Source organism: Mercenaria mercenaria, chromosome 5 (genome assembly GCF_021730395.1).
Source record: "Mercenaria mercenaria strain notata chromosome 5, MADL_Memer_1, whole genome shotgun sequence".
Taxonomy (NCBI): Eukaryota; Metazoa; Mollusca; class Bivalvia; order Venerida; family Veneridae; genus Mercenaria; species Mercenaria mercenaria.
The window spans coordinates 89323611-89348411 of record NC_069365.1 but is presented as its reverse complement, the minus strand read 5'-3'; the positions used below and the strand labels follow the sequence as shown (position 1 = coordinate 89348411).

Sequence of the window (24801 nt, the reverse complement as noted above, 5' to 3'; positions counted from 1 at the left end):
CCTCCTGAAAGAAAAAAGTGAAAATCAGCATACAGAAATAAAACATTGTTAATTTAAAAGCATTTTCTTGATGATATAAAGGCTTTTCCTGATAAATCATATCCTTAAAGGTTTTGTTGCAGTATGTTAGACAATACATGTTAATAGGTGTTAATTACCAGGTATGATGATTTCTGGTTTTATTATTAAACACTCCAAATAATGATAATAATCTTCATAACAATCACAAAATCATCTAAAAAAATTCTTGTTTATTTTCAAATTTTTATATCATTATTTTTTTTTATATTTTCAGGAAGGTATTGCTGATCAGTGACTAGGGATATGGTTGATAAAATGGCTTCAGACAACTTTTGGAAACTAAGATTTATACTTGTTCTAACTTTAAGTGCAGTAAATTTAACAACTGGACAGTATTATAAAATAACTTTCATAAAAGATGAAGAGTTAGAAAAATGGACTTTTGTCGGAAATGTATCAGACGCACCTGGATTCATAAGGTCGATTCCGGCAGCAGATCGAGGAAGTTTGCTCTTCCATTTCTTGGAGCAGACGATGATTAATTCTATACTTAGCATACATGATGAGACTGGTTCCTTATTTACAACTGTCGTTATTGATCGGGAATCAATCCCAGAATGCTTTGTACCTGAACCATGTGTTTTGTCGTTCGACATTGCTGCAACTTCAAAATGGAAAGATAGTTTGTTTGAGATTATTTCTGTAAATGTTGTTATCAACGATATAAACGATAATTCGCCAACTTTTCCACGTGATACTCAAGCAATTGCTATATCAGAAGCAGCAGTAAACGGGTCGTCATATTTGATTGAAAGTGCAAATGACAATGACACAGGTGCAAATAATTCTATTCAGTATTATGAACTTATTGGTGATTTAAATGTTTTCGCATTAGATGTAGAACGTAAACTCGACGGAAGACTTTCAGTAAAACTTCTTATAATTGGAAAGTTAGATCGAGAAAGGAAAGATTCTTATACTTGTACCGTAATTGCCAAAGATGGTGGCAGACCTCAACGAGCTGGAACGATGGAATTGAATATTACTATTACAGATGAAAATGATAATGCGCCGTACTTTACTAAAACTGCTTATAATGTAACTGTAAAGGAAGATACTGAAGATGGCACTGGTATTTTACAGATAAGTGCCACTGACAATGACATTAAAGAAAACAGTTGGCTTTTATATCATCTAAGTCCACATCAGTCAGATCTGGAAGAATTCAAGTCACTGTTTTATATTAATGAAAACACAGGCGTTCTCGGTGTAATTGGCCAGTTGGTCTATGAACCAGGAAAAATTTACAAAGTAATTGTTGAGGCCGTAGATCGAGGCAAGCCGTCATTGTTATCCACAAATCAAGCTGTGGTAACAGTTTACGTAGAGGATACTGGAAATAACCCTCCAACTGTAAAAATTAATCTTTTATCAAGTGGCAGTGGACGCGTTGTCAATGTTTCTGAATTTTCGACAGTAGATACTTTTGTTGCCCATGTTGAAGTGAAAGATAAGGACACGGGACAGAATGGAGATGTTAGTTGTTCTGTTGTTGATTCATCTTTTGCCCTTAAAACTTTATCAAATAAAGGCTTTAAAGTTGTTGTAGCTAAAACATTAGACAGTGAAAAACAAGATCTTCATACAGTAGTCATAACTTGTAAGGATAAAGGTAACCCTGTTCTAAGTTCTTCTGATAATTTCCTTGTACGTGTCACTGATGAAAACGACAGCACCCCGAAATTTACAAAAAATAAATATTTTGAAGATTTCTTTGAAAATAATAACAGAGGGGACCTAGTTATATCTGTAAGAGCAACAGATGCTGATAAAAGTAATACAAATAACTCCAAGATTGAATATTATTTAGAACCAGCAGTACGGGACTACTTTGCAATTGACGCAAGCACTGGGACAATTAGGGCACTTGCATCTTTTGACCGAGAAGACAAAAGTGTGTGGACTTTTAAAGCTTTTGCATGTGATTTTGGAAAGCCACCACTCACTGGTAATGCAACGGTCAATATCCGAATAAAAGATGAAAATGATAATGCGCCAAAATTTTCAAATGCAACTTTTCTGTTCTATGTTCAAGAAAGTCTTCCATCAGGAACTGTCATTGATAGACTTACAGCAGAGGATTATGATGTTGATGAAAACGGAATGTTCACTTATGCTATTGCTGATACAAAAGAAATGAAACTGCCATTTTTACTCTTACCTGATGGAGTTATAAAAACGGTTATGGAATTAGATAGAGAAAAGAAAGAGTCTTATGAATTTACTGTTATTGCAATAGATAAAGGAGTTCCGAAAAGAACTAGTAGTGCTAATGTTGTTGTTAAAGTGACTGATGTTAATGACCAGTCACCGAAAATTGTGTTCCCTAAAAAAGACATAAATGATACAATCGTTATCGATCATTTAAAACCAAGCGGAAGTTTCATTACAAAAATAGAAGCTTACGATCTAGATGAGGGAGAAAATAGTAAATTGTCGTATGTTATCGAAGAAGATAATTCAAATAGGTTGTTTTTACTTAATCTTAAATCTGGAGTTCTTTCAGTGGCTCAGCCATATGAAGTTGAAGAGAATGCAGAAGAGAAATTTACGTTGGTGATTGCAGTGCATGATGGGGGAATACCTCAAAGATTTGAAAGAGGAGAATTAAATGTTGTAATTAAATACAGTAACGAGACAACCACTGAGCCACCACCTGTAAGTTCAGGACCAAACACGAATATTGTTATAGTCATAGTGGTTATATTTTTGACGTTCTTCTTGTCTTTGGCGGTTATAATTGTGATCTGTGTCATACGGAAGTTTGACAGAAATAGAATGAAGACTCAGAATATTCAAATAAACAAGCTTCCAAATAACATGACTGAGATAAGAGACAATACTGCTAATGGTACGATCATGTCCCGTCCATACGATAAAGTCGACTCACTGAAAAAGAAAAAGGAATCTAGATTTTCAGTTGAAGATGGCTTAGATGGGCTAGGAATTCACAAATGGAACTTTTCAAACAATTCTGTGTTCACAGAGCCAGTTACAGAGGTAACAACATTATATTCTATTAACCCTTACCCAGCTAAATTTCTATAATGAACATGTCCATCTCTCAATTTGGACAGTACCATTAACTATCAAAAGGGGTGCTTACCCAAATTATACTGACTGAATGGCAAACAGTGCAGATCATGATCAGATTGCATGGATGTGCAGGCTGATCATGATCTACACTGGTCGCAAAGGCAAAATTGCTTGTCGCGAGCAGGCTAAAGGTTAAACCATTTCTAAAGGCTAAGTAAATTAAATATAAAAAGTAGTTTTATCTCAGGGATTGCTATTTTTAAAACAACACTAGAATAAAAGTAACTACAATATGTCAGATGAAAATGGCCAGTAGATTTGTTATTGTCAAGGAACATTCACATGGAACAGGAAACTGAAGATTACTTTTGTTTAGCCTTAACAAAATCTACATTGTTGTATTTGTCAAGATTTATTGCTACAGAAGTCAAATTTCATTAATTTTGAACAATAATTAAGTTACATTCGATAAAATATGATATTTGTTCGAATATTTTCTATAAAATTAATTTTGAAATTCATGTAATAAAGGGGGGGGGGGGTCCCAGTTAGGTGTCTGCGCAAAATGTTTTTTGATTTTATTTATACTTTGTGGTAATATACCTACATGTATTAAGTTTCATTAACAAGTGTTACTGTTACCAGTTTTGACCTACTTTTATATATATTCACATTTAAAGTGGGTGGGGTAATCTGACATGTGACCAGCCAGGAACACAATTTCTGCTATTTTTTTTTTAAATTGGTTCAAACCTGAAACTTTCATGTTAAAATAACTATGCAAAGGGCATTCACACAATATGTTGCATTTCAAATTGTACTGAATACTTTTTTCATCACAGAGCCACAAAGTGGTCTAATCAAATTTACTGATTTTCAATGGACGAACTTTACCAAAAAGCTAAAACATTTTTCATTAGTTGAGATATTAAGGTGTTATTTTCAGCAGATATTGTAAACTAAATAAACATTAAAATGACAGTATATCAGTATACTCTGATTAATATTGGAAGAGTGGTACACTCTCAAACTGGGAAAAAGTGGGTGGGGTAAATAAATATTCGAAGCAACACTACAAAAATTGTGGAGTTGTTAAGCAATGGCCTCAGATTGTCTATTACTATCTTAATTTTATTAAATATAGCATTGATTGATAAATTTTAACAAAAAATTTCCCACTTTATACATGTGTGTCATGGAAAAAGCATGGACCTTGAACATGACATGTAGACAAACCAAATTAACCCTGAAAGCTCAAAGTATTTAACAAAAGGTTTTGCCTGAGGCAGTATATTTTGGGGAAAGCTATTGTTCAAATTAACATTAAATTTTCTGCATTGATTTTTCCATGGTACACATGTATAAAGTCTTATTAAAGAGAAAAATGTTTTGTTAAAATTTATCAACCAAGTCAGTATTTAATAAAACTAGAATGTGTCTGTAGGACACAGGGTGTGAATTTTTTTACTATTTCAGGGGCCGTAACTCTGGAAATAGGGGGCAGACCCAGATAAAAAATAGTAGGTGCGCAAGTTCATATCATGATAAACACTCATCAATTTATATCAAATACTTTCTGAGCTAGGCGTGTCACAAGGTGAAAATGTGCATTTTTGACTATTTCAGGGACCATAACTCTAGGAATAGGGCGCTGATCCAGATTAAAAGTAGGAGATGAGCAAATTCATATCATGATTAAGACTAAGGCAATGGTTCATGAATCTATATCAAGTACTTTTTGAGCTAGGCGTGTCACAAGGTGAAAATGTGCATTTTTACTATTTCAGGGGCAGTAACTCTTAAATTAGGGGGCGGAGTCAGACGAAAAATAGAAGGTGCGCAAGTTCATATCATGATAAAGACTCTTGCAAGGTTTCATCAATTTATATCAAATACTTTTTGGGCTAGGCGCGTCACGAACTTCAGACGGACGCACGGACGGACGCACGGACAAGAGCAAATCTATATGCCCCCACCACTCATGGGGGGCACAATTAAGATAGTAATAGACAATCTGAGGTCATTTTGTAACAACTGCACAATTTTTGTAGTGTTGCTTCGAATATTTATTTACCCCACCCACTTTTTCCCAGTTTGAGAGTGTACCACTCTTCCAATATTAATCAGAGTATACTGATATACTGTCATTATGCCCCCACTTTGGGGGGAGGGGGGCATATAGATTTGCTCTTGTCCGTCCGTCCTTCCGTCCGTCTGTCCGTCCGTCCGTCCGTCCTTCCGAAAATGTTGTGTCGCGCATAGCTCTGAAAGTATTTGACGTAGAGTCACAAAACTTTACAGGAATGTTGGTCAGCATGTGTAGTTGTGCACCTGGGGTTTCGCGTCCGGATTCATTCAGTCATGTAGAAGTTATGGCCCCTGACTTTGTAAAAATTGGTCATTTTAATGTTGTGTCGTGCCTAGCTCCAAAAATATATGACCTAGAGTCACAAAACTTTACAGGCATGTTGGTCAGCATGTGTAGTTGTGCACCTGGGTTTTCGCGTCCGGATTAATCCAGACATGTAGGAGTTATGGCCCCTGACTTAGTAAAAAATTGGTCATTTTAATGTTGTGTCGCGCATAGCTCCAAAAGTATTTGACCTAGAATCACCAAAGTTTACAGGAATGTTGGTCAGCATGTGTAGTTGTGCACCTGGTGTTTCGCGTCCGGATTCATTCAGTCATGTAGCAGTTATGGCCCCTGACTTTGTAAAAATTGGTCATTTTAATGTTGTGTCGTGCCTAGCTCCAAAAGTATATGACCTAGAGTCACAAAACTTTACAGGCATGTTGGTCAGCATGTGTAGTTGTGCACCTGGGCTTTTGCGTCCGGATTCATCCAGTCATGTAGGAGTTATGGCCCCTGACTTAGTAAAAAATTGGTCATTTTAATGTTGTGTCGCGCATAGCCCCAAAAGTATTTGACCTAGAATCACCAAAGTTTACAGGAATGTTGGTCAGCATGTGTTGTTGTGCACCTGGGGTTTCGCATCCGGATTCATTCAGTATTGTAGGAGTTCTGACCCCTGACTAATGTCATGTAGTGGGGGCATCTGTGTCCCATGGACACATTTCTAGTTTTAATGTTTATTTAGTTTACAATATCTGCTGAAAATAACACCTTAATATCTCAACTAATAAAAATGTTCTAGCTTTTTGGTAAAGTTCGTCCATTGAAAATCAGTAAATTTGATTAGACCACTTTGTGACTCTGTGATGAAAAAAGTATTCAGTACAATTTAAAATGCAACATATTGTGTGAATGTCCATTGCATAGTTATTTTATCATGAAAGTTTCAGGTAAAAGGTTAGAACCATTTTTAAAAAAATAGCAGAAATTGTGTTCCTGGCTGGCCACATGTCAGATTACCCCACCCACTTTAAATGTGAATATCTATAAAATTAAGTCAAAACTGGTAACAGTAACACTTGTTAATGAAACTTAATACATGTAGGTATATTACCACAAAGTATAAATAAAATCAAAAAACATTTTGTGCAGACACCTAACTGGGACCCCCCCCCCCCCCCCCCCCCTTTGATTGTTGACCAGACATTTTGTTGATTTTGACACTATCAGGGTTGAGATTATGTGTATATGTTTGCACTCGAAGAAATTTGTAAAATAAATTTTGACTTCTGGGGTGATTTATCATATGTTTTAATGGTGGCACAGTATTAGTTTCTGAATTTTGATGGTTCGCACACGATGTTTCTGTATACTGTCCATATCTGTATGCATTTGTATATGATCTCAAGCTGCATTTTGTCACAATTTCATTGTAGACAATAAAAATTTAAAATTTACAATTCCAAAGATAACTCGTGAAAAAAGTCAGAAGTAACTCAGTAGCCATGTTAGAATAAAGGGGCATAAATTAGGCGGATTTTAATAGATTGGCTTTGAAGATGGAAACACATCATTCAGAAAATATCTGAAATGTTTGTTTTTGTTAAAGTTTAACTGTAGCATGAAATATAACATGTGAATTAAGTGTTGATTGCCCCTAAAGTTTTGTTTCAGTTGATTCCGGAACCTAGAATTTAGTGTTTTTATATGCCCGTTTTGGAAAAAAACATAGGTATAATGAGATGTATCTATCCATCATAATTCATGTCCTGAGAACACATTATAACTTCTCAAGGTATTGACTTCAAAATTGGCATAAAGGTAAGTTGTGATTGTGTAGTGAGTAGGTCAAAGATGCCCATGCTTACCCGATAAGGGAGCAGCACAATAAGTGCCCATAGTTACCTAAGCTAGAGAGCAGCGCAATAAAGGACCATAGTTACCCCAGTTAGGGAGCACAGTAAGTGCACATAGTTACCCTTTTTATGAAGCATAATAAGTGTCCAAAGTAAGCCAAATAAAGGAGTACAGTAAGTGTCCATAGTTACCCAAATTAGGGAGCACAATAAGTGTTTGTAGTTACCACAATTTGGGAACACAGTAATTGCCCATAGTTTCCCAGTTTAAGGGAGCACAATAAGTGTCCATAGTTTCCCCATTTAGGGAGCACAATAAGTGTCCATTGTGATCCTTCATGGATATAGGAATGCCATTATCATTTTGGTCTCATGTCGGAAAAATTTAGATTTTTTTTTAATTTTACTGTAGGATTAATATTTGTGGTCAGTGAGCTTTTAATGGCATTGTTTAATTGTATTTGATACAATTCTAGTCCTAAAAAGCTGGACATTATAGTCTTACTTCCTTGTAAAGGTCATGATATTATATGATTTGATATTTTTGCTCAGATGTAATTTGAAAAAGGGGATAATATTTTGCCAATTTCTTCCAATTTCTTCATATTTACTTGTACAGATAAGGTAATTATGAATAAACCTGCTTCATGTGATCCCAACTAGTTCCAATGGTCTTTCTTTAAACCATTTGGTGTTATCATGGTCATTCCAGTTTCCCATGGTCCTACAAAGTTATCATGGTATTACAGGGTTTTCATGACTTGACAAAGTTATCACAATATTAAAAATTTTCATGACAACGTTATCACGATATTGCAAAGTTTTCATGGCTTTATACCGTTATCATGATATTACATAGTTTTCATGGCTCTATTACAATATTATCATGATATTGCAAAGTTTTTTTGTTTTACAAAGTTTGTTTTACAAAGTTTTCATGGCTTTACAAAGTTATCATGATCTAACCATGTCATAAAGTTCATATCTTTACATTTAGTTTTCTTATTTATATCAAATAGTACAAGTGGTGTATCATGGTGTCCCACATCATTGGTCTCAGCAAGATAACATGTTATTTTTCAGTTTTCTTGATCTCACTCAATAATGTGACACTAAATGGAGGTAAAATGGTCTGGAGAAAGCTCTTTGACATTCCTGTATTATTTCAGCATTGGAGGGGATATCAATTGCTTTGAATACTGACATTACTGTATTGGAAAAACTAGACGATTCTGTAACTGGAAAACTAGGCTTTTAAACTGTGTTATAAATCACATGTCTGAAGATATTTTTTGACCCACTACTAAAAAGAACATACAATATAGACTTGTCCTAGACTAAGAGTGCAATGCAATTGCTTTGAAATTATTATTCTTGGAAGGGAAACAATGGATTTTTATTATGCCTTGATAATGATCTGAGTGGAATCTAAGTGTCTTCAAAATGTCTTGAGAAGAATCAATGATCTTCAAATGCCTTCAGGTGAACCTAGGGTCTTCAATAGCCTTTAGTTTAGGGGAATCTAGGGATTTTAAAATGCCTTGAGGGGAATCTAAGGTACTCTAGAATGTCTTGTCTTCAAAATGCATTTACGGGAATAGAAGCTCTTTATAATGCCTTGAGGTGAATCTTTGGTCCCCATAATGCCTTTCAGTTAAGATATGGACTTCAAAATGCCTTGAGGGGAATCTAGGGTCTTAACGCATTAAGGGGCAATCTGATCTGCATAATGCCTTAAGGGAAATGTTTGAGTTTTCACGATGTCTTAGGGATAATTGAAAGCTTAATGTGACTTTAATTTAAATGTTTGAATTAAAATAATCATGTTTATCATTGATATGAAGCAGCTGTGCATTTATGATACTATGCAAAACATTTTTAGATGGAAGGAGAAATAGAAAATTTATTTTAGGATGCAGTAAATAATTAGTAAGAAATACATTTCCAGCTGGTATATTTGTTATTTTCACAGTACTTATGATAAGTTTTGTTGTTCTAACCATTTGTGAAGAAGTCACAAATCCCAAAATAGTTCCTTTATGGAAAAGACATAAACCGTTTTAGTAGAAAATAATTACTTAAAGTTACCTTCCAGGGAATTGTAAGCATTTAGATATTTTATTTACGATTTCAGACTACGCAAATATGAAAATTTGTTATATTTAAATTACATTTTGTTTCTTTGTAATCGCTGATGTCTCATATAGTACAGAAATGTATTTCTAGAACATGAAATTGAATGTATAGTATTTTGGTCAGTTTTCCTACATGTATATGTCAGAAAAATATTTTGACTTGTTTTTGTTTTTTTTTTGAGCTTATGAAGTGTTGATTATTTTTCCACAAAACTTTACTCATTTTTGCTTAATGGCTTAATATTGACATTGTTTTCATCCGAAAATAGATTTCTGCGCAAGCACCGGGGAACACAATTGCTATTTTTATAATTGCTTAAGTGTCGTGTACAACAATTAGTGGAATCCTGGCATTTCCCAAATTCACAATCTTTTAAAGTTTGCCGATTTTAACAATTTTCACTTCTTCAGTATTGAAAACAAAATTATTTACCGAGGTACAAGTAGAATTTTTATGTCCCCACGTTTAGTGGTGGGGGGATGTGGGGGTGGATATAGTTTTGCCCTTGTCCGTATGTCCGTCCGTCCTTCCGAGAATGTTATGTCGCGCCTAGCTCCAAAAGTATTTGACGTAGAGTCTCAAAATTTTACAGGAATGTTGGTCAGCATGTGTAATTGTGCACCTGGGGTTTCGCGTCCGGATTCATTCAGTCTTATAGGAGTTATGGCCCCTGACTTAGTAAAAAATTGGTCATTTTAATGTTGTGTCGCGCGTAGCTCCAAAAGTATTTGACCTAGAGTCACCAAAGTTTACAGGAATGTTGGTCAGCATGTGCAGTTGTGCACCTGGGGTTTTGCGTCCGGATTCATTCAGTCGTGTAGGAGTTACGGCCCCTGACTTAGATAAAAATTGGTCATTTTAATGTTGTGTCGCGCGTAGCTCCAAAAGTATGGTCAGCATGTGCAGCATGTGCAGTTGTGCACCTGGGGTTTCGTGTCCGGATTCATCCAGTATTGTAGGAGTTATGGCCCCTGTCCTTTGTCATGTAGTGGGGGCATCCGTGTCCCATGGACACATTTCTAGTTTTTTCTGAAATAGAATTTTATTGTTCTGTGCAAAGTAGCTGTTATTTATCTATTAGTAATGATGATTAATGACCACATCTGATGAATGATAATCACATGCAGCATTTTCTAGGGCAAATGTTAATTTCTTTTTCATATACAATGAAATAATTATGATTCGTGGGGACAAAGTTTTGTGAATTTCGTGTTTCTTTCAGTCCATGAAATTAAATCCACAAAAAAACAAAATTTTTAATGAAATTCACTTTTATTTTAAATCTACAATGTGAAACCCACAAATTCATGTCCTCAAAGAATGCTGTTTTGGCCAAAACCACGAAATTTGATGTCCGTAAAATTAAATTATTTCACAGTATTAAAGGACCTTTGTGACTGGGTGGTTATGGTCACTTATTTCAAATCACTTGCCCCTCACCACTATAGGTTGGAGGGCTGTTGTTATCTGTGGAAGGCATTAAGCCAGCAAGTTGTTTTACTTTCCTTTTCAATTCTGATGAAATATTGTTGCTGTAATAAATATAATAATATTATTTACAGTAAAGTAAGGTTGGTGGGGTTTTTTTTCAAGGTGCCAGTCAGTGTCTGAAATATTTCTGACAGCTGTACCTGGTCTTCCTATAGTGTAGTCATATGACATAAATACCTAACAGAAAAAAGAACTGCAGTTTTATAATTGTCTGCTTTTTGACATACTGTAATTTTTTTTAGCTCACCTGAGCATCAGGTGCTCTCAGTTTGCTTTCAGGTTCATGATCCTTCCATGTCCACAATTTCTTTAAAGAACAGCTTCTGAACCACTGCAAGTTTCAACCAAACTTCACAGGAGTATTCCTTGGATGGCCCTTTCAGACACCTTAAAATCTAGTTCATCTATGCAACATTCTGGTTGCCATGGCAGCCAGATGAAAAAACTTTGAAAATCTTATCCTCCTTAACTGCTGGCGCGATATTTTAATATTTTCACAGAAATATTTCTTAGGTGACCCTCTACTCAACTCCTTCAGATCCTTCTTTTTCCTTTGAAAAATGACTAAAAGGGGCCGGGCTAGACTGCTCCCTTTGTGGCTATATGGAAAACATTGAAAATCTTCTCTCAAACCACTCGCCTAAATTCAAAATATTTTGACAGCAAAGTACATTTGGTGATCAAGTTCTCTTTAAGCCATGTATATGTGCTAAAAAAGACGGCTGCCTAGAGTTTGGAGCTAGTTTTTCTTGATACGGATAAATGGAAAAAATAAAAAAATCCTCTCTGAAACTGCTGACCAAAATTCAAAATATTTTCACACAAATGTTCCTTAAGTGACCCTCTACTTAATAACAGAAATTTTTAAGATCTTCTTATCAGAAAACATAAGCTCTATTTCAAAATGTTTTTTGCAGATACTTTTCTTTCATAATCATCAACCAAAACTGTTCAAGTAAGCTGTGAAACCTAGGTGAGCAATAGAGGATCGTCATGGCCCTCTTGTTTAAAAAAAACAAACAAAAAACAACAAAAGTGAAAATTTACATAAAATAGGTCCACAATGCAAACTAGAATTTCATTTTTCATTAAATTTGTCATGTCATTAACATGTATAAAGAGACACTTGTCTTAAATACAATTACTCACTCTATGTCGTGAGTAAATCAATTATTCACTAATTTCGTGTTCCTAACTACAAAAACAACAAACAAAAATATAGGATACAGGTCTTAGTATTTGACAGCATTCCAATGTACAAAAAATACGAATATATTTGTCTTGCAAATGTCAGACGGTACGATGTTGTGCGATATGTTGACGATCGACCAGTAGAAGTGGGGTAAATGTGGTTATCTTTATCTTTGTACACCACTCAGCCTGAAAACATACTATCAAAATTTAAGGCAAACATACAATCAGATGTACATGAAAATCTAAACTGTAAAAATGTGCTGTCTATTAGGTCCCGAATGAACCAAATGTAATAACTTGAACTCATCTTATCTAGAATAGTTAAACAGCATATAAGATGGACATTGTGGTCTCTCTCAGCTTCGTTGAATAACCACAAAATAAGAAAAAATGTGCAGTGTGTAAAACATAACATTCTTTCAAGGTAAAATCAAAAAGACAATGAAAACTAGCTCAAAGAGGATAACGGCAGTTTCCATTTGATAACGAAAGAATAACATTGCATGGGAAAAAAACAGCATAAAATATATTGATATAGAATTAAATGCGTACTTGTGAATGTTACTTTTCTAAATGTAGATACCGAGTCTGGCATGAAGAATTCAAATGTTCTCATATAATGTTAAATGTATATCTGCCTTCAAAGTTCTAGTAATACATGAATACTCAACAGTAATAATTAACAAGGAACTGTTCATGTCTAAAGACCCTTGAAATATAAGGTACGTAACTGTGAACCTTATTTTCTATCAGAACATAAAGGAGACGTAATGTCTGGCCTGAGGAATCTCTCTAGAACTAAATGATTACTCTTGTTTAAATCACAGTCAAAAAGTAAAATCTGTCTTTGATATTCGAATACAGCTACAAGCCATCAGGAATAACTATTAAGAAACTTGAAATGTCTGTTAGGGTGGGTGGCAGGGAATAAACAAATAATCAAAATACTTGTTATGCTGTCAAATATTCAACCTCGAGTGAAGAATATCAATTAACAACCACTTATATAGTGCACTGAAAACATGAGAAAATCGTGAATTGCAAGCAGAAAACGCGGTAAAATAACTACCGGGAACTGGAGACAAAATAGTTAGCAGACGATGAAAAACGTGAATAATTTTATGCAGACAAAGTAATCCCTGCGGTTTCATCTGCTGGCTTTATTCAGTGTTAAATGTCTGTATAAAAGTATCGGTTGACGACTGATGCATAAATTGTTAATGAGCTATCCCGATGCAAGATTTATTTTCAGTGATTGATTTCTAATCAGTTTTCACTATGCGGGTGTTTTTGTATTAATTGGTGTGTGATGTGGTGATATTTAGCTTGACTATATGAAGTATACAGACTATATAATTATGGAGAACTATCCTACTTGACCCGGCGTCGACATCCTTCCAGGAACACCGTGGTTAAAGATTTTAAGTACTTTCTCTACTTGATGGGTTTGCTTCAATCTGACTTAAGTACTTGATCTTCTAAACGAAGATCTGAGAACGACCCATTCAGATACGTCTTCTGTATATTTTGGATTTCCAGTATTGCTATTTTTATTTTAACCAATCAGATGACTTGTTCGAAAGTCAAAGAGTAAGAAAAATGTACAGTTATTCCAGGGCTTGAACTAGGGACCCCTCACTTACAAAGCAAGTGGCCTACCGACTGAGCTAACCGGCTATCTGACACAATACGACATAAGAATTGCAAATATCAAAAGTCAAAGTTACAGGTAGATTTGCTAGATGTTGTACGTTAAGCTCTGATTGGCTAGCGAAAGGATCGTCAGAACGAGGCTATGAATAGGTCGTTCTCAGATCCTATGCTTAGCGTAATAGGAGCTGTACTTTAGTCAGATTGGGTTTGCTTCAAACTTAAAACAGTCATTTCTCATCTTTACCCACATCACATGGCACAAGGGTCTTTACTCTTGCACCAATATTTTATCAATTTATTCCCCCCATTTTACTTCGAATTTCAGGTTAAAGTTTTGATACACTTTCACTCTCACTCAGTTATTACAAAATGGATTTGATTCAAACTTAAAACAGTTGTTCAACATCATCGCCGGAATCATGTGACATAGGGTCCTTATCACTGGCACCAATTTTTCTTGAATTATGCCCCCTTTTTACTAAGAAGTTTTGGTTAATTTTGGTGCATTTTCGCTACATCTCTGTTATTACAGAAGGGATTTGATTCAAACTTGAAATAATTGTTCCACATCATCACCCACATCATTTGAAACAGGGGCCTTAACTCTAACACCAAGGTTTTATGAATTATGCTTCCTTTTTACTTAAAATTTCAGGTTAAAGTTTTGGTGCACTTTTACTCTATCTCTGTTATTACCAAAACGTAATGAATTTGATTCAATCTTAAATTAGTTGTACCACATCATCACCCACTTTAATGACACAAAGGCCATAATTCCTGCACTAATATTTCATGAATTATGCCCCCTTTTTACTTAGAATTTCTGGTCAATTTTTGTGCACTATATCTATATCTTGTTATTACTTAATGAATTTGATTCAAACTTAAGAGTTCCACGTCATTGTCCTCATCATATGCCACAAGGTCCAAAACTCTGGTGCAAGTATTTGATGAATTATGTCCCTTTTTTACTTAATTTTGATGCTTTTTTACCATATCACTGTTGTTACCAAATGGATTGTATTCAAACTTAAAATGGTTGTTCCTCATCATCCCCCACATCATATGACGCAAGGTCCATAATGCTGGCACCAATATGTTATGAGTTATGCCACCTTTTTACCCAGAATTTCAGGTTCACGTTGTGATGCGCTTTTGCTTTATCTCAGTTATTACTTAATTGATTCAAACTTAAAATAGTTGTTCCCCATTATTAGCAACATGATATGAGACATGGTGCATTACTTTTGCAGAAATGTTCCATGAATTATGTCCCTTATATATTTATTAATGTTTTGATAAACTTCACCTGTATCTCTGTTATTACTAAATACACTTGACACAGACTTAAGCTTCCTTTACACTTGAGTAAATAAACATGTGCTTAACTAGAAATATCATACTAGTATTTGTGTGACTGAAATAAGTACTTACACAGACAAATACTACTAACCGTGGTATAATATAGCTACAAATACACTATTATTGAAAAAATCAACATTAAATAACAATAATTTAAGCAATAGCACAGTATTAAAATGATATACTTAACTAAGTAATTACTTAAGTTTTTTCATGAAATTGGGGCCTGTGCTTGTCACTACATCGCCTTATATAGCTTAAGTAAAAAGCCCTTTGTTTTTGATGAAATATTCTAAATGATGTTTAAAAGTAGAATCAGCATTTTCATATTATACCTTGTATATTAATTTTTACATTGCTGCAATATCTGTATCCTTAAAACGGCCAAAGATTTGAAAGTGTTTTAGAAACCGAAATTGGAGGCCAGTCTCAAAACTACAGTGTCTGACTGGTTCTTGAAATTGACCAATGACACGCTTGCATTTTAGACTGGTCTCCAAGCACAGATTAAAAATTGTGGGAACCTGTCTTCAGTCATTTGTAATCTATAGATGTGTATATTTTATTTTCTAGCGCATTCATTTGAAACAGTTTAAGGAATATTACATATGAAGGTGAAATTTTCATAGCTTTTTTTTGCTTGTTAGTCATTTTTCTTTTTCCCCTAAAATTGTTCTGTTGCTGTTAGTTATGATGCTTTGTATGATATATTCTCCAGTAGACTAGTAATAAAGACTTCTGATTTCAGTTTTTATTTTAACTGTCTTTCAGTCAGTGTGTGCCGATCTACTGAAACGCCGTGCATGTTCATATGTATATATTTTGTTGTGTAATTATTGTAAAAAAATATAAATTTGAACGTCATGTAATTTAAAAAAAGGAAATAGGGAAGTACGATTTCAACTCATAATATGATTTTATGACTTCTGCCTCAGCGGCCATCTTGGATTTTGATGGAATTTGATTACATCACCAATGACGTCACATGGAACTCATCAATGATTATAAACTGAAATTTAGTTAATTATGCTAATTTAATATTGGAATAATAATCATTGTTATACCATGTCATTTGAATATGTGATGTCGTTTGAAAGATGTATCATGTTTTTTTTGGACACCCTGTACAACACTGTCCTGATGTTAATATTTTGGTTAGAAATATTTTCAGTATTTCACAGAAAAGCAGACTGTACATGGTCAGTATAGTGATAATATGACCAGCTTTTTAACTCATCTGATCTATGTTCACGGTCATCCGTTAGTCAGTTAGTTCAGATGAATGATCCAGTGTCCTGTGTCAACATTTATATTGAAACATCTTCTCCTCTGATATTAATGGCCAGATTTACACAAGACTAAGTCGGTTGCATCCTGGCATGAACCTTTTTCAAATTTGTTAAAATGGTTCAGCTTGGCTGACTTAAGGAGCTGCAAGAGCTAAACATAGAAAAACTTTAAACCACTTCTTCTCATGAAACACGTGATAGATCTTCACTAAACTTGATCTGAAGCATCCTAGTATGGTCCTCTCTCAAACATTTTTCTACTGATTTAATTTTGGCCATTTAAGGCGCTGCCAGGGCTAAAACTAGAAAAACCTTGAAATATCTTCTTCCGAAGAACCACCTCACCTAACTTGGTATTATAATCATTGTATGGTCCTCTCCGAATATTTTTCAGATGGTTTCTCTTAGCCCTTTTTAGGGGTCAGCAAAGCCCAAAGTAGAAACACATCTAAACAGCTTATTCTCATAAGCTACTTGCCGAATCCTCACTGAACTTGGTCTGTTGCATCCTTGTATGGTTTCCTCTTAATGTAGTATAGTTGTGCAGGCTGCTCATGTTCTGCACTCACTTGCCGCCAGTAGGCAAAAGGTTAAACAACTTCTCATGACCTCTTTTGATCAGACTGTCTCAAGTTTGCTGATATGGTTAGTGTTTTGAAGCTATCACATCCAAAATAGAAAAGGCTTTGATTTGCTTAATGGGTGTTCAGGTGAGCGACTTAGGCAAAATTGAGCCTTTTGTTTGTCAAAAGTGTTCCTAATCACAGACTTTAAAATTTTCAGAACGTAGGAAATCTTCTTAATCTGCAGTTTATTTTTATGACAAAGGTGATAAATATGAAGTATACTTTGAAAGTTATTATGGATTCATATTGTACTGTTTGTTTGTTTGTTGTGTGTTGCCCTGTTTATCTTTGTACTACTTTTGTTTGATTGCCAGGCCATGTAAATACTTAGAAAATTAACCATTTTTCTCATATTATGATATGAAAAAAAAATCTTCAATACACTTAATAAGAGTAAATAACTGTTTTCAGTTTGTTCACAAGAAATAGCAACAATGATCATTGTCCAGCTTACAAAGGTGTTTTCACTATCATTCCCAAATTTTAGACATCCACAGAAATTATTGACGTAGCTATGTTGGTCCAGTCTTAAAAGTTGTAACAACATTAAGTTGTCTGACACTTTCGATAACTAATTATTCTTTATTTTCAATTATTTAGACAAATTATTATTTGCGTAGACGGGACAGACAGAATGTATTGGACATAGAGCTAATTCTTCAGGGCCAAATTATTTCTTATTTCATTAGATACAGTAACTGATAAATTTGTTTTGATCCGAGAGAGTTTTAGCATTATCTTTTCTAATATTTACTCTGCAAATGTTACATTTTCTCTTAAAGTGGCTGTCACATTTTGATAGACTAGTATTAAAGTTATTTTATCTGCCTGATTGTTATTGCCTGTATTTTAGGCTTTATTAACTAGTTTATAATATCATGAATGTTTTCTGTCAATATTAGATAAGATGGCGAGAAATCGGACACAATCGGAAACAATTTAGTCAATAGCTGCTTTTTAATTGGATGATTGAGATAAAACATTGAGAAAAGACAAAGTTATCTTGCACCAAAAGTTGTGGGGAATTAAATAAATTACAGATATTGTTGAGATAAAGGAGGTTTATTTGGCATTTCTGCCAATATTTAATTGATTGAAATGATGTTTCCACTCTTACAAGTTTATTTAAAAGGAAATTGAAATAGCTTTAAATTACATTATGTAAAGATGTAATAAAACAAAATTGTTTCATAAACAAAAATTTACAAAATAGAAAAAAGAATTGTTGAATAAACGCCAAAACATAGTAATAATTTAATTATCATTTGTCTTATTTTTTCATTATTTATAATGGTTACTATTTTATTACGTTGCATGGCAATTTACTCACATGTTGTAAGGAATATGTCATATGATCTATTGTTAACTAGTCATATGTTTAAATATTGAGCCATATGACTTATTTAAAGCTTGTAATGTCTGAATTATGATTAATCATTTCTACAGGTGCCCAATCATACGATAATAATATGTGTATCAAACAATGAAGGATATCCTCAAAGAGGAAGCTCCGGATATTTATGAAGAGTTATAGCATGTGTATCAGGCAATTAAACATATCCTCGAGGTTGCTGTTCGCAGTATCAATGTGGTAATATTGTGATACTTTTACACGATGGTCCTGCAATAGGTCTTTGGTATATCGTACAGACCCGGGGGACATTATGTCATATTCTAAAGACCTGAGGGATGTTACGGCATACCGTACAGGTTCATGGAACATAATGACATATCGTACATACCCGAATGACATTACGTCATATCGAGGATCTATTTCTAGGCAACTGACGATTCCGTTTGATGTTTAACAGAAATAATTTCATTTTGTGTACATTAAAAGAGTACATGTATTAATTTTAGATGATATAATTGTTTTTCTTATTATCTTAACCTTGCATTGCAATATATTAAACTTTACCTTATCAGTTTAGGATTACACAGGAAAGATCATAAAGACCATGTGATATGTTTAGTTAAAAAAGTGATGACATTACTATTTAGTGCAGCTATAAACATTCGTCTTTGACCCTGAGTGTGACCTTTGTACAAGTTTATTTCAGTTGGATAGTTATATATTTGGTTCACTTGACCGGAATGTATGAAAAATATCGAATTTATCAAACAACAGACTAACATACACTGCAGGTTTCGAATGAATACAAAACAGTTTTAAACCCCATTTTAAAGTTTGACAAAAATTCTCTTTTCTTACTTTACAAACATAATTTTAATTTCATAATAATTCCTTACTGTATGCAAACGTGTTTTAATTTCCTTTTGTTTTAGTGAGTTGCCAAGCCAAGACAATTTCAATACGCTTTTCTCGTCTGTGTAAAAGACAGATAAATTTCATTATTTCTTTTTCTTTTATAATAGACAGCAAATATTTTCTGAGCTGACAGAGGTCATTTTGGTACTGGGTGATTTTCTGTAAAAAGATACTCTTTTCATAAGGAATATTTGAACAAATGAAAACCCGTATGTAAAACCATCGAAGTTAGATTTGAACCATGGACCCACTTACCAAGTGCAGTCACATCTCAGAACACAGTAACGAACTGTAGAGCATCCTACGAATTGCTCAGCCAAACAATCAGTAAGGTCGAGGTCACAACTGGTAAACTAGTTGAGGGACTTGGAATGAGAAATCGGATCAGGCATGTGAGGGCTGATATATACTGCCCTAGCTGGAATTTTCTACGTTTCATAACAGTCACAACAGAGTGTAGTATAACATGATTACTTATCTATTAATATTTTGACTTCTTTCAGCCTTCTTGAATATCCATGTAATAAGGGTGTTAGGTTCTGTTGGAGGAATCTGTGCTTTGACGGCATTTAGTGGAGTGGTGGTTGCCCTTGTGGAATTATGGTCATGTATAATACAAGATTTTCAGGCTCAGCAAGGTAAGAAACAGAATTATACAATTACAAAGTTGATATTTTCTTCAAATCAACAATCAAGTAGGTTTGTTGGTTTGTCTTGTTGTTTTTTTTTGTTTGTTTGTTTTTGTTGTTGTTTATTTTTTGTTTTGTTTTTCTTTTAATTATTATTTTGTTGCTCTTGCTTTTTCGGGTCTGTTTTCTTGAAGAGGTCTCCCATTATAGCATTAACGAGCTCAGTCTGTTGAACAACACTACACCGAAACTATGTAAATGTGAACAATACAAAATATCTTTCCAAGCCAGAAATTTTTATTATGTGTGGTTGATTTCAATCATTCTGTCTTATGTAATTCTGTATTTATCTACTATGACTGGCCTCAGAAATAGCAACCTCAGCTTCGTTATGGGATAGTACCGATTCCAGTCCATTCTGGTAACCCAATCCTGCTAGCTTATGGTGGTACTGCGACAGAGCAGAGCAAAGCATGATCAGGGTAAGCCAATCAGTTTCACAGATGTCTACGGTCACCTTGATGTCGAAGGAGTAATACACTAAAATATGTTGACAGAATGGCGGCAACTCTATTGTTATCATTCAAGCAATATTTTGACACAACTTTTCCCAGTCATTATTTTGTTACTAATATTCTGTTTTTATCAACATTTGACAATTGTAATAAAGTCCCCTGTCTTCGGGGGTCAAGAAAAATAGGGAATAAGTTTGTCTTAATTTTGCACTTCCTTATTCATGCCATAGTTTTTTTTACACCTTAATTCCGACAGTGTCTACACTTAATTTTGGAAAAAGTTATTAATCACAATGTGGCATAAAATCTGTCATCCTGTGAATATAACTCTACACATATAATTTTTATCTGCATTCTAAATACATTTGTTAAGTTCTTCATTTAAAAGTTAATGCCTAATGATAAAACATTTTAATGAACGATGAAAGTTTATCCTTAACATGGCATAATTATATTGATCATTTAACCTTTCCCCCCCCCCCCCCCCCCCCCCTCCCCCCTACACACACACCCACTACCCCTTTTCTATGAATTTTGACAGAAGGATATTCATTAAGGCTAAAATAAGCCAAAATATTGCTAAATATAAAGCCGAAACTAATATTGACTGTGCCAAATACTTTAATGTATAACGTTCTTTCAGAGAATGGACAAGAAGCTAACAGACTAGCAAGAGAAGCTAAAAGAAGGGAAGATGCCGATGCCGATGCCGAAGTCTCAGCCCAGGTCTTTCATGGTAAATGAAACTGAAATCGATACAGTTACTTTGGACTTTTGCCATTTCAGACTAAGGAATTTCTACTCAACTTGAAATTTTTAAATTGCTTTTACAATATTATAGGTTTTCATAATAGAAAGCCTTACATGTACACTGTAACCACTAAGGGAAATATTGTTTTAAGTCAATTATAATCATCAACCCAGAACGCCAACGATAAAGAAGAAACACAAATTGATCAATTTGGAAGAGTAAAAATATTTTTCAGATTGGATAGAGATTACTTCCTATGAACTTAGAGTAATGGTCATTAATACGGAACATATATGTGACCCGAGATGTTTGGAAGGAATTTTTTCCTTGGTCATCTGTTCAAAAAGTGTGAAGAGTTGCCGCTGCATTTCTTGCAAGGTAAAAACACATTAAGGTCATACATGCTGTTTTCTTTCTTGCTCACCCAGCTTCCAAAATCTATCACCATCATCTTGGCCATCTTGTCAAAAAGTGTGAAGATTCACTGCTGCATTTCTTGCAAGGTGATTGAACATTACCCGAATTTACCGTCATGCGCGCTTTCTTGTGTGATTATCATTTTAAAAGTCTTTGTTCCCCATTATACTGATAATTCACAATAAATTAGTGTAAATTATTGTTGTTGTTTTTTTTTTTTTGCAAACTGTTCTTTTTTTCAGTAAGTAATTTTCTATAAGTACAATGTGTAGGACGATACTGGAAATAAGTGATCAAAACATATTGAAGATAAGGTCAGGTTTTAGGTTTTACTAAGTTATATAATATAGCAGATGTACCGGTACCCCAAAGCGGCGCCAACAGGGTTAAATTTGTGAAAAGGAAAACAGATATCATATACTACCGAGTTGAAATTTTGTGGTATTTTTTGGAATCGGTGTTATTCGGGTTTCTTCCAGTAAATTATGCGCATATAGTCTGGTTCCCGACTGGTTGTGAGACTACCGCTCCAAAAAAGAACGCAAGTTGACAAGAATGACATTAAAAAGAATTACCATAGTCAGTGTCTATGATCCTAGAATTACGTTAATTCTGATTTCTATACACACTGGAATTGGAACATAAAACATTTCTATTATGTCTTCATTTTCAAACATTTACCCGAAAAAGAGATGAAAAAAATCTTTAATTACTTTTTATTAGGCTGAAGGCCTGACGAGACGCTGTTAGGTTTAAATATTTCACACGCCAAGCTTTTAAATTTGAGGCATTTATGATTATTTATATGATTACCTCAGTTCCAGGTGTTATTCTAATAGAGTTTCCGTGTTTTGTGGTAGGTTAGTTAAAAATCATATTTTAAAGAAATTTATTTGTAACCATAATTTTTATATTTTAAGACAATTATTTATACCTCTAATTTCAGGAGTCTTCCACGCGTTTATACTGTACTGCTAGACAGATCAGTGGAACAGACTAGAGCTATTGTTAGCCGAGAAATGGACAAAGCTTAATAAAGTCCCATTCCCTGATATCGACCCTAATATTGCTGACCTCGAGGGACTCAAGGAATGCTATGTGTTCGAAAATCCCAACGAAATGCCTAATCGTCCGGCATTGTAAGAGTTTAAAGCACCAGGTAGGTATTTTACTTTTAGTGCAGTATACAGTTTTATCAGTCAAGTGAAACCTCTTGCAAGAATAGCAATGATAAGGTTATAAAGGATGTCGAGAAATAGCAAGCATCGGAAGCAAATATTTTTTGTAAAACAACCAAAGTTTAGTCTGTTTTGTTTGTTTTGGGTTAAATGCCGTTTTTCAACAGTATTTGTGTTGTTTTACTTAAATTGACAAACATTACCTCATAAAGTTTTAGGTCAAGTACATTAGATGTAGTGCTACATTTCCATTTTATGGCTTTGACAAGGCCTGTATATACATGTTCATTTTTCTCTAGTTGCTTCTTCGTTTAAGTGTACCCTTTAAAAGCTCAACGCAAGAGCTTTGATACTACCCCATGGTAAATTCTTTAAAATTTCTGCTTCGTGTACCATTTCTATTATACTGAATTGTTCAGAAGAAATAAGCAATAGTTTTTACAAAGATGATCTTGTTCTTGTTTGGAAATAAATGCATCCCCCCCCTTCGAAACCCGTGGTCTGTTTAGTAGACTATATCAAGCTTTCTCCAAACATATTTTGTATCGTTCACATTTACTGGGAGTCTCGCATATTTCTCCAGATAGCCCGAGTGTTGAAAATGTTACAAAATGTACATTGCACATCAAACAGCAAAATTAAGGTGAAAGTCGAAAATTACTCTATACTGATATAACATATGTATTTTTAGAACAGTTTAATACTAAGTGTTCAAAGAGATATACAATGCCTAATACAAAAATAATATCTGAGGGGAAATATCATACTTTACTAGAACAGTAACTGAATTTGTTTGATAAGACAAACAATACCGGAGCATTATGACTGTTTTGTAGGCAAGCCAAGGAGCAATAAAGAAGAAAATGTTCCCGATAGCTTTGATATCTTCGACGATCCAATAGGCACATATTCACAGCCAACTTCAGATACACAGACCAAATGTTTGACTGCCTGAGAGACCTCATAGAATTCAACACAACTATCTAATGAGTTGATCATTGAAAATATCAAAAAGTGTGTCACGAGGCGAGCAATTTAGTGCAGTGGAAAAGACGTGAAAATGGCACATATCATTGAGAAATCAGAAGAAGAAGAAGATTGAGAAATCATGTAATGAGCAAACCAATCACCCCACCAATTGTTGTTTTTGTTATTTTTCTTGTTTGTTTTTTGTTTTTTGTTTTGTTTTGTTTTCTTAATAAAATTAAACGTAATACTTTTTTCTAAATTTTGTGTACGCTCAGATAAGCATATTGTTATCTCAACAAAATCAAACATTTACTCATTTTACCACATAAATGTCTAGATATTATCTCCCTTACATTGAAATTACGTTTTAGATTTCAGTCACTAAATGTACATGAAAACCGATTTATAAATTAAATATGTTTATATCAAATCCAAACCTGTGCTTAAACGAATCCCAAAAAGCATTTAATTTAGAACAAAACAAAAAAATAAAAACAGTCTGTGGAAAAATCCATTTTATCACATTAAACGTCCAGAACTACTGAAAAAAAGATGCATAAAGGATTTACTTTTATTAAACTAATCCGAGTATTTTGAACACTGAATACTGCAATGTCTATTTCCATTAATTTTAGCTCCAGTATTCGGAGAATAGGGGTGCTATTCTATTCGCCACGGCGTCGGTGTGAGCTTTCTTGGTTAAAGTTTTTCGGCAACCTTTGTTTTTCTTTGTTACCTTTGCTTATATCTTACTGTAACTTCACATTAAAGTTGTTCAGCATGCAAAAAAGTATGTGCAGGTGCTAAGCCCATTATACCCAAGGTCAAGGTCACCAAGGTGTTTATACTTAGATTATTTTTAAGGATAAAGTTTTTCTGCAACCTTTGTTTTTCTGTCATATCTTTTTTACTATTGCTTATATCTTACTGCAGCTTCATATAAACATTGTCCAGCATACACACAAAGTGTGTGCAGGGGCTGGGCCCATTATACCC

The 24801-nt window shown here is 34.2% G+C and overlaps 1 protein-coding gene across 1 annotated transcript; it reads left to right on the top strand.

Annotated features, from left to right (window-relative positions):
* Window positions 1-336: 336 nt before the first annotated feature.
* Window positions 337-23791, top strand: LOC128557405 (protocadherin-9-like). The gene is made up of 5 exons (XM_053544760.1): window positions 337-3081; window positions 16334-16430; window positions 19850-19984; window positions 21134-21226; window positions 23673-23791. The coding sequence occupies exons 1-5, from the start codon at window positions 337-339 to the stop codon at window positions 23789-23791; spliced, it is 3189 nt and encodes a 1062-aa protein (XP_053400735.1).
* Window positions 23792-24801: the final 1010 nt, after the last annotated feature.

Bases quoted from the DNA above. Each gene is read 5' to 3' on its own strand.
- LOC128557405 (XM_053544760.1), top strand. From the start codon at position 337: ATGGCTTCAGACAACTTTTGGAAACTAAGATTTATACTTGTTCTAACT. The intron at 19,985-21,133 runs GTAAGAAACAGA...ACGTTCTTTCAG, and splicing joins AGATTTTCAGGCTCAGCAAG to AGAATGGACAAGAAGCTAAC. The intron at 21,227-23,672 runs GTAAATGAAACT...ACTGTTTTGTAG, and splicing joins CTCAGCCCAGGTCTTTCATG to GCAAGCCAAGGAGCAATAAA.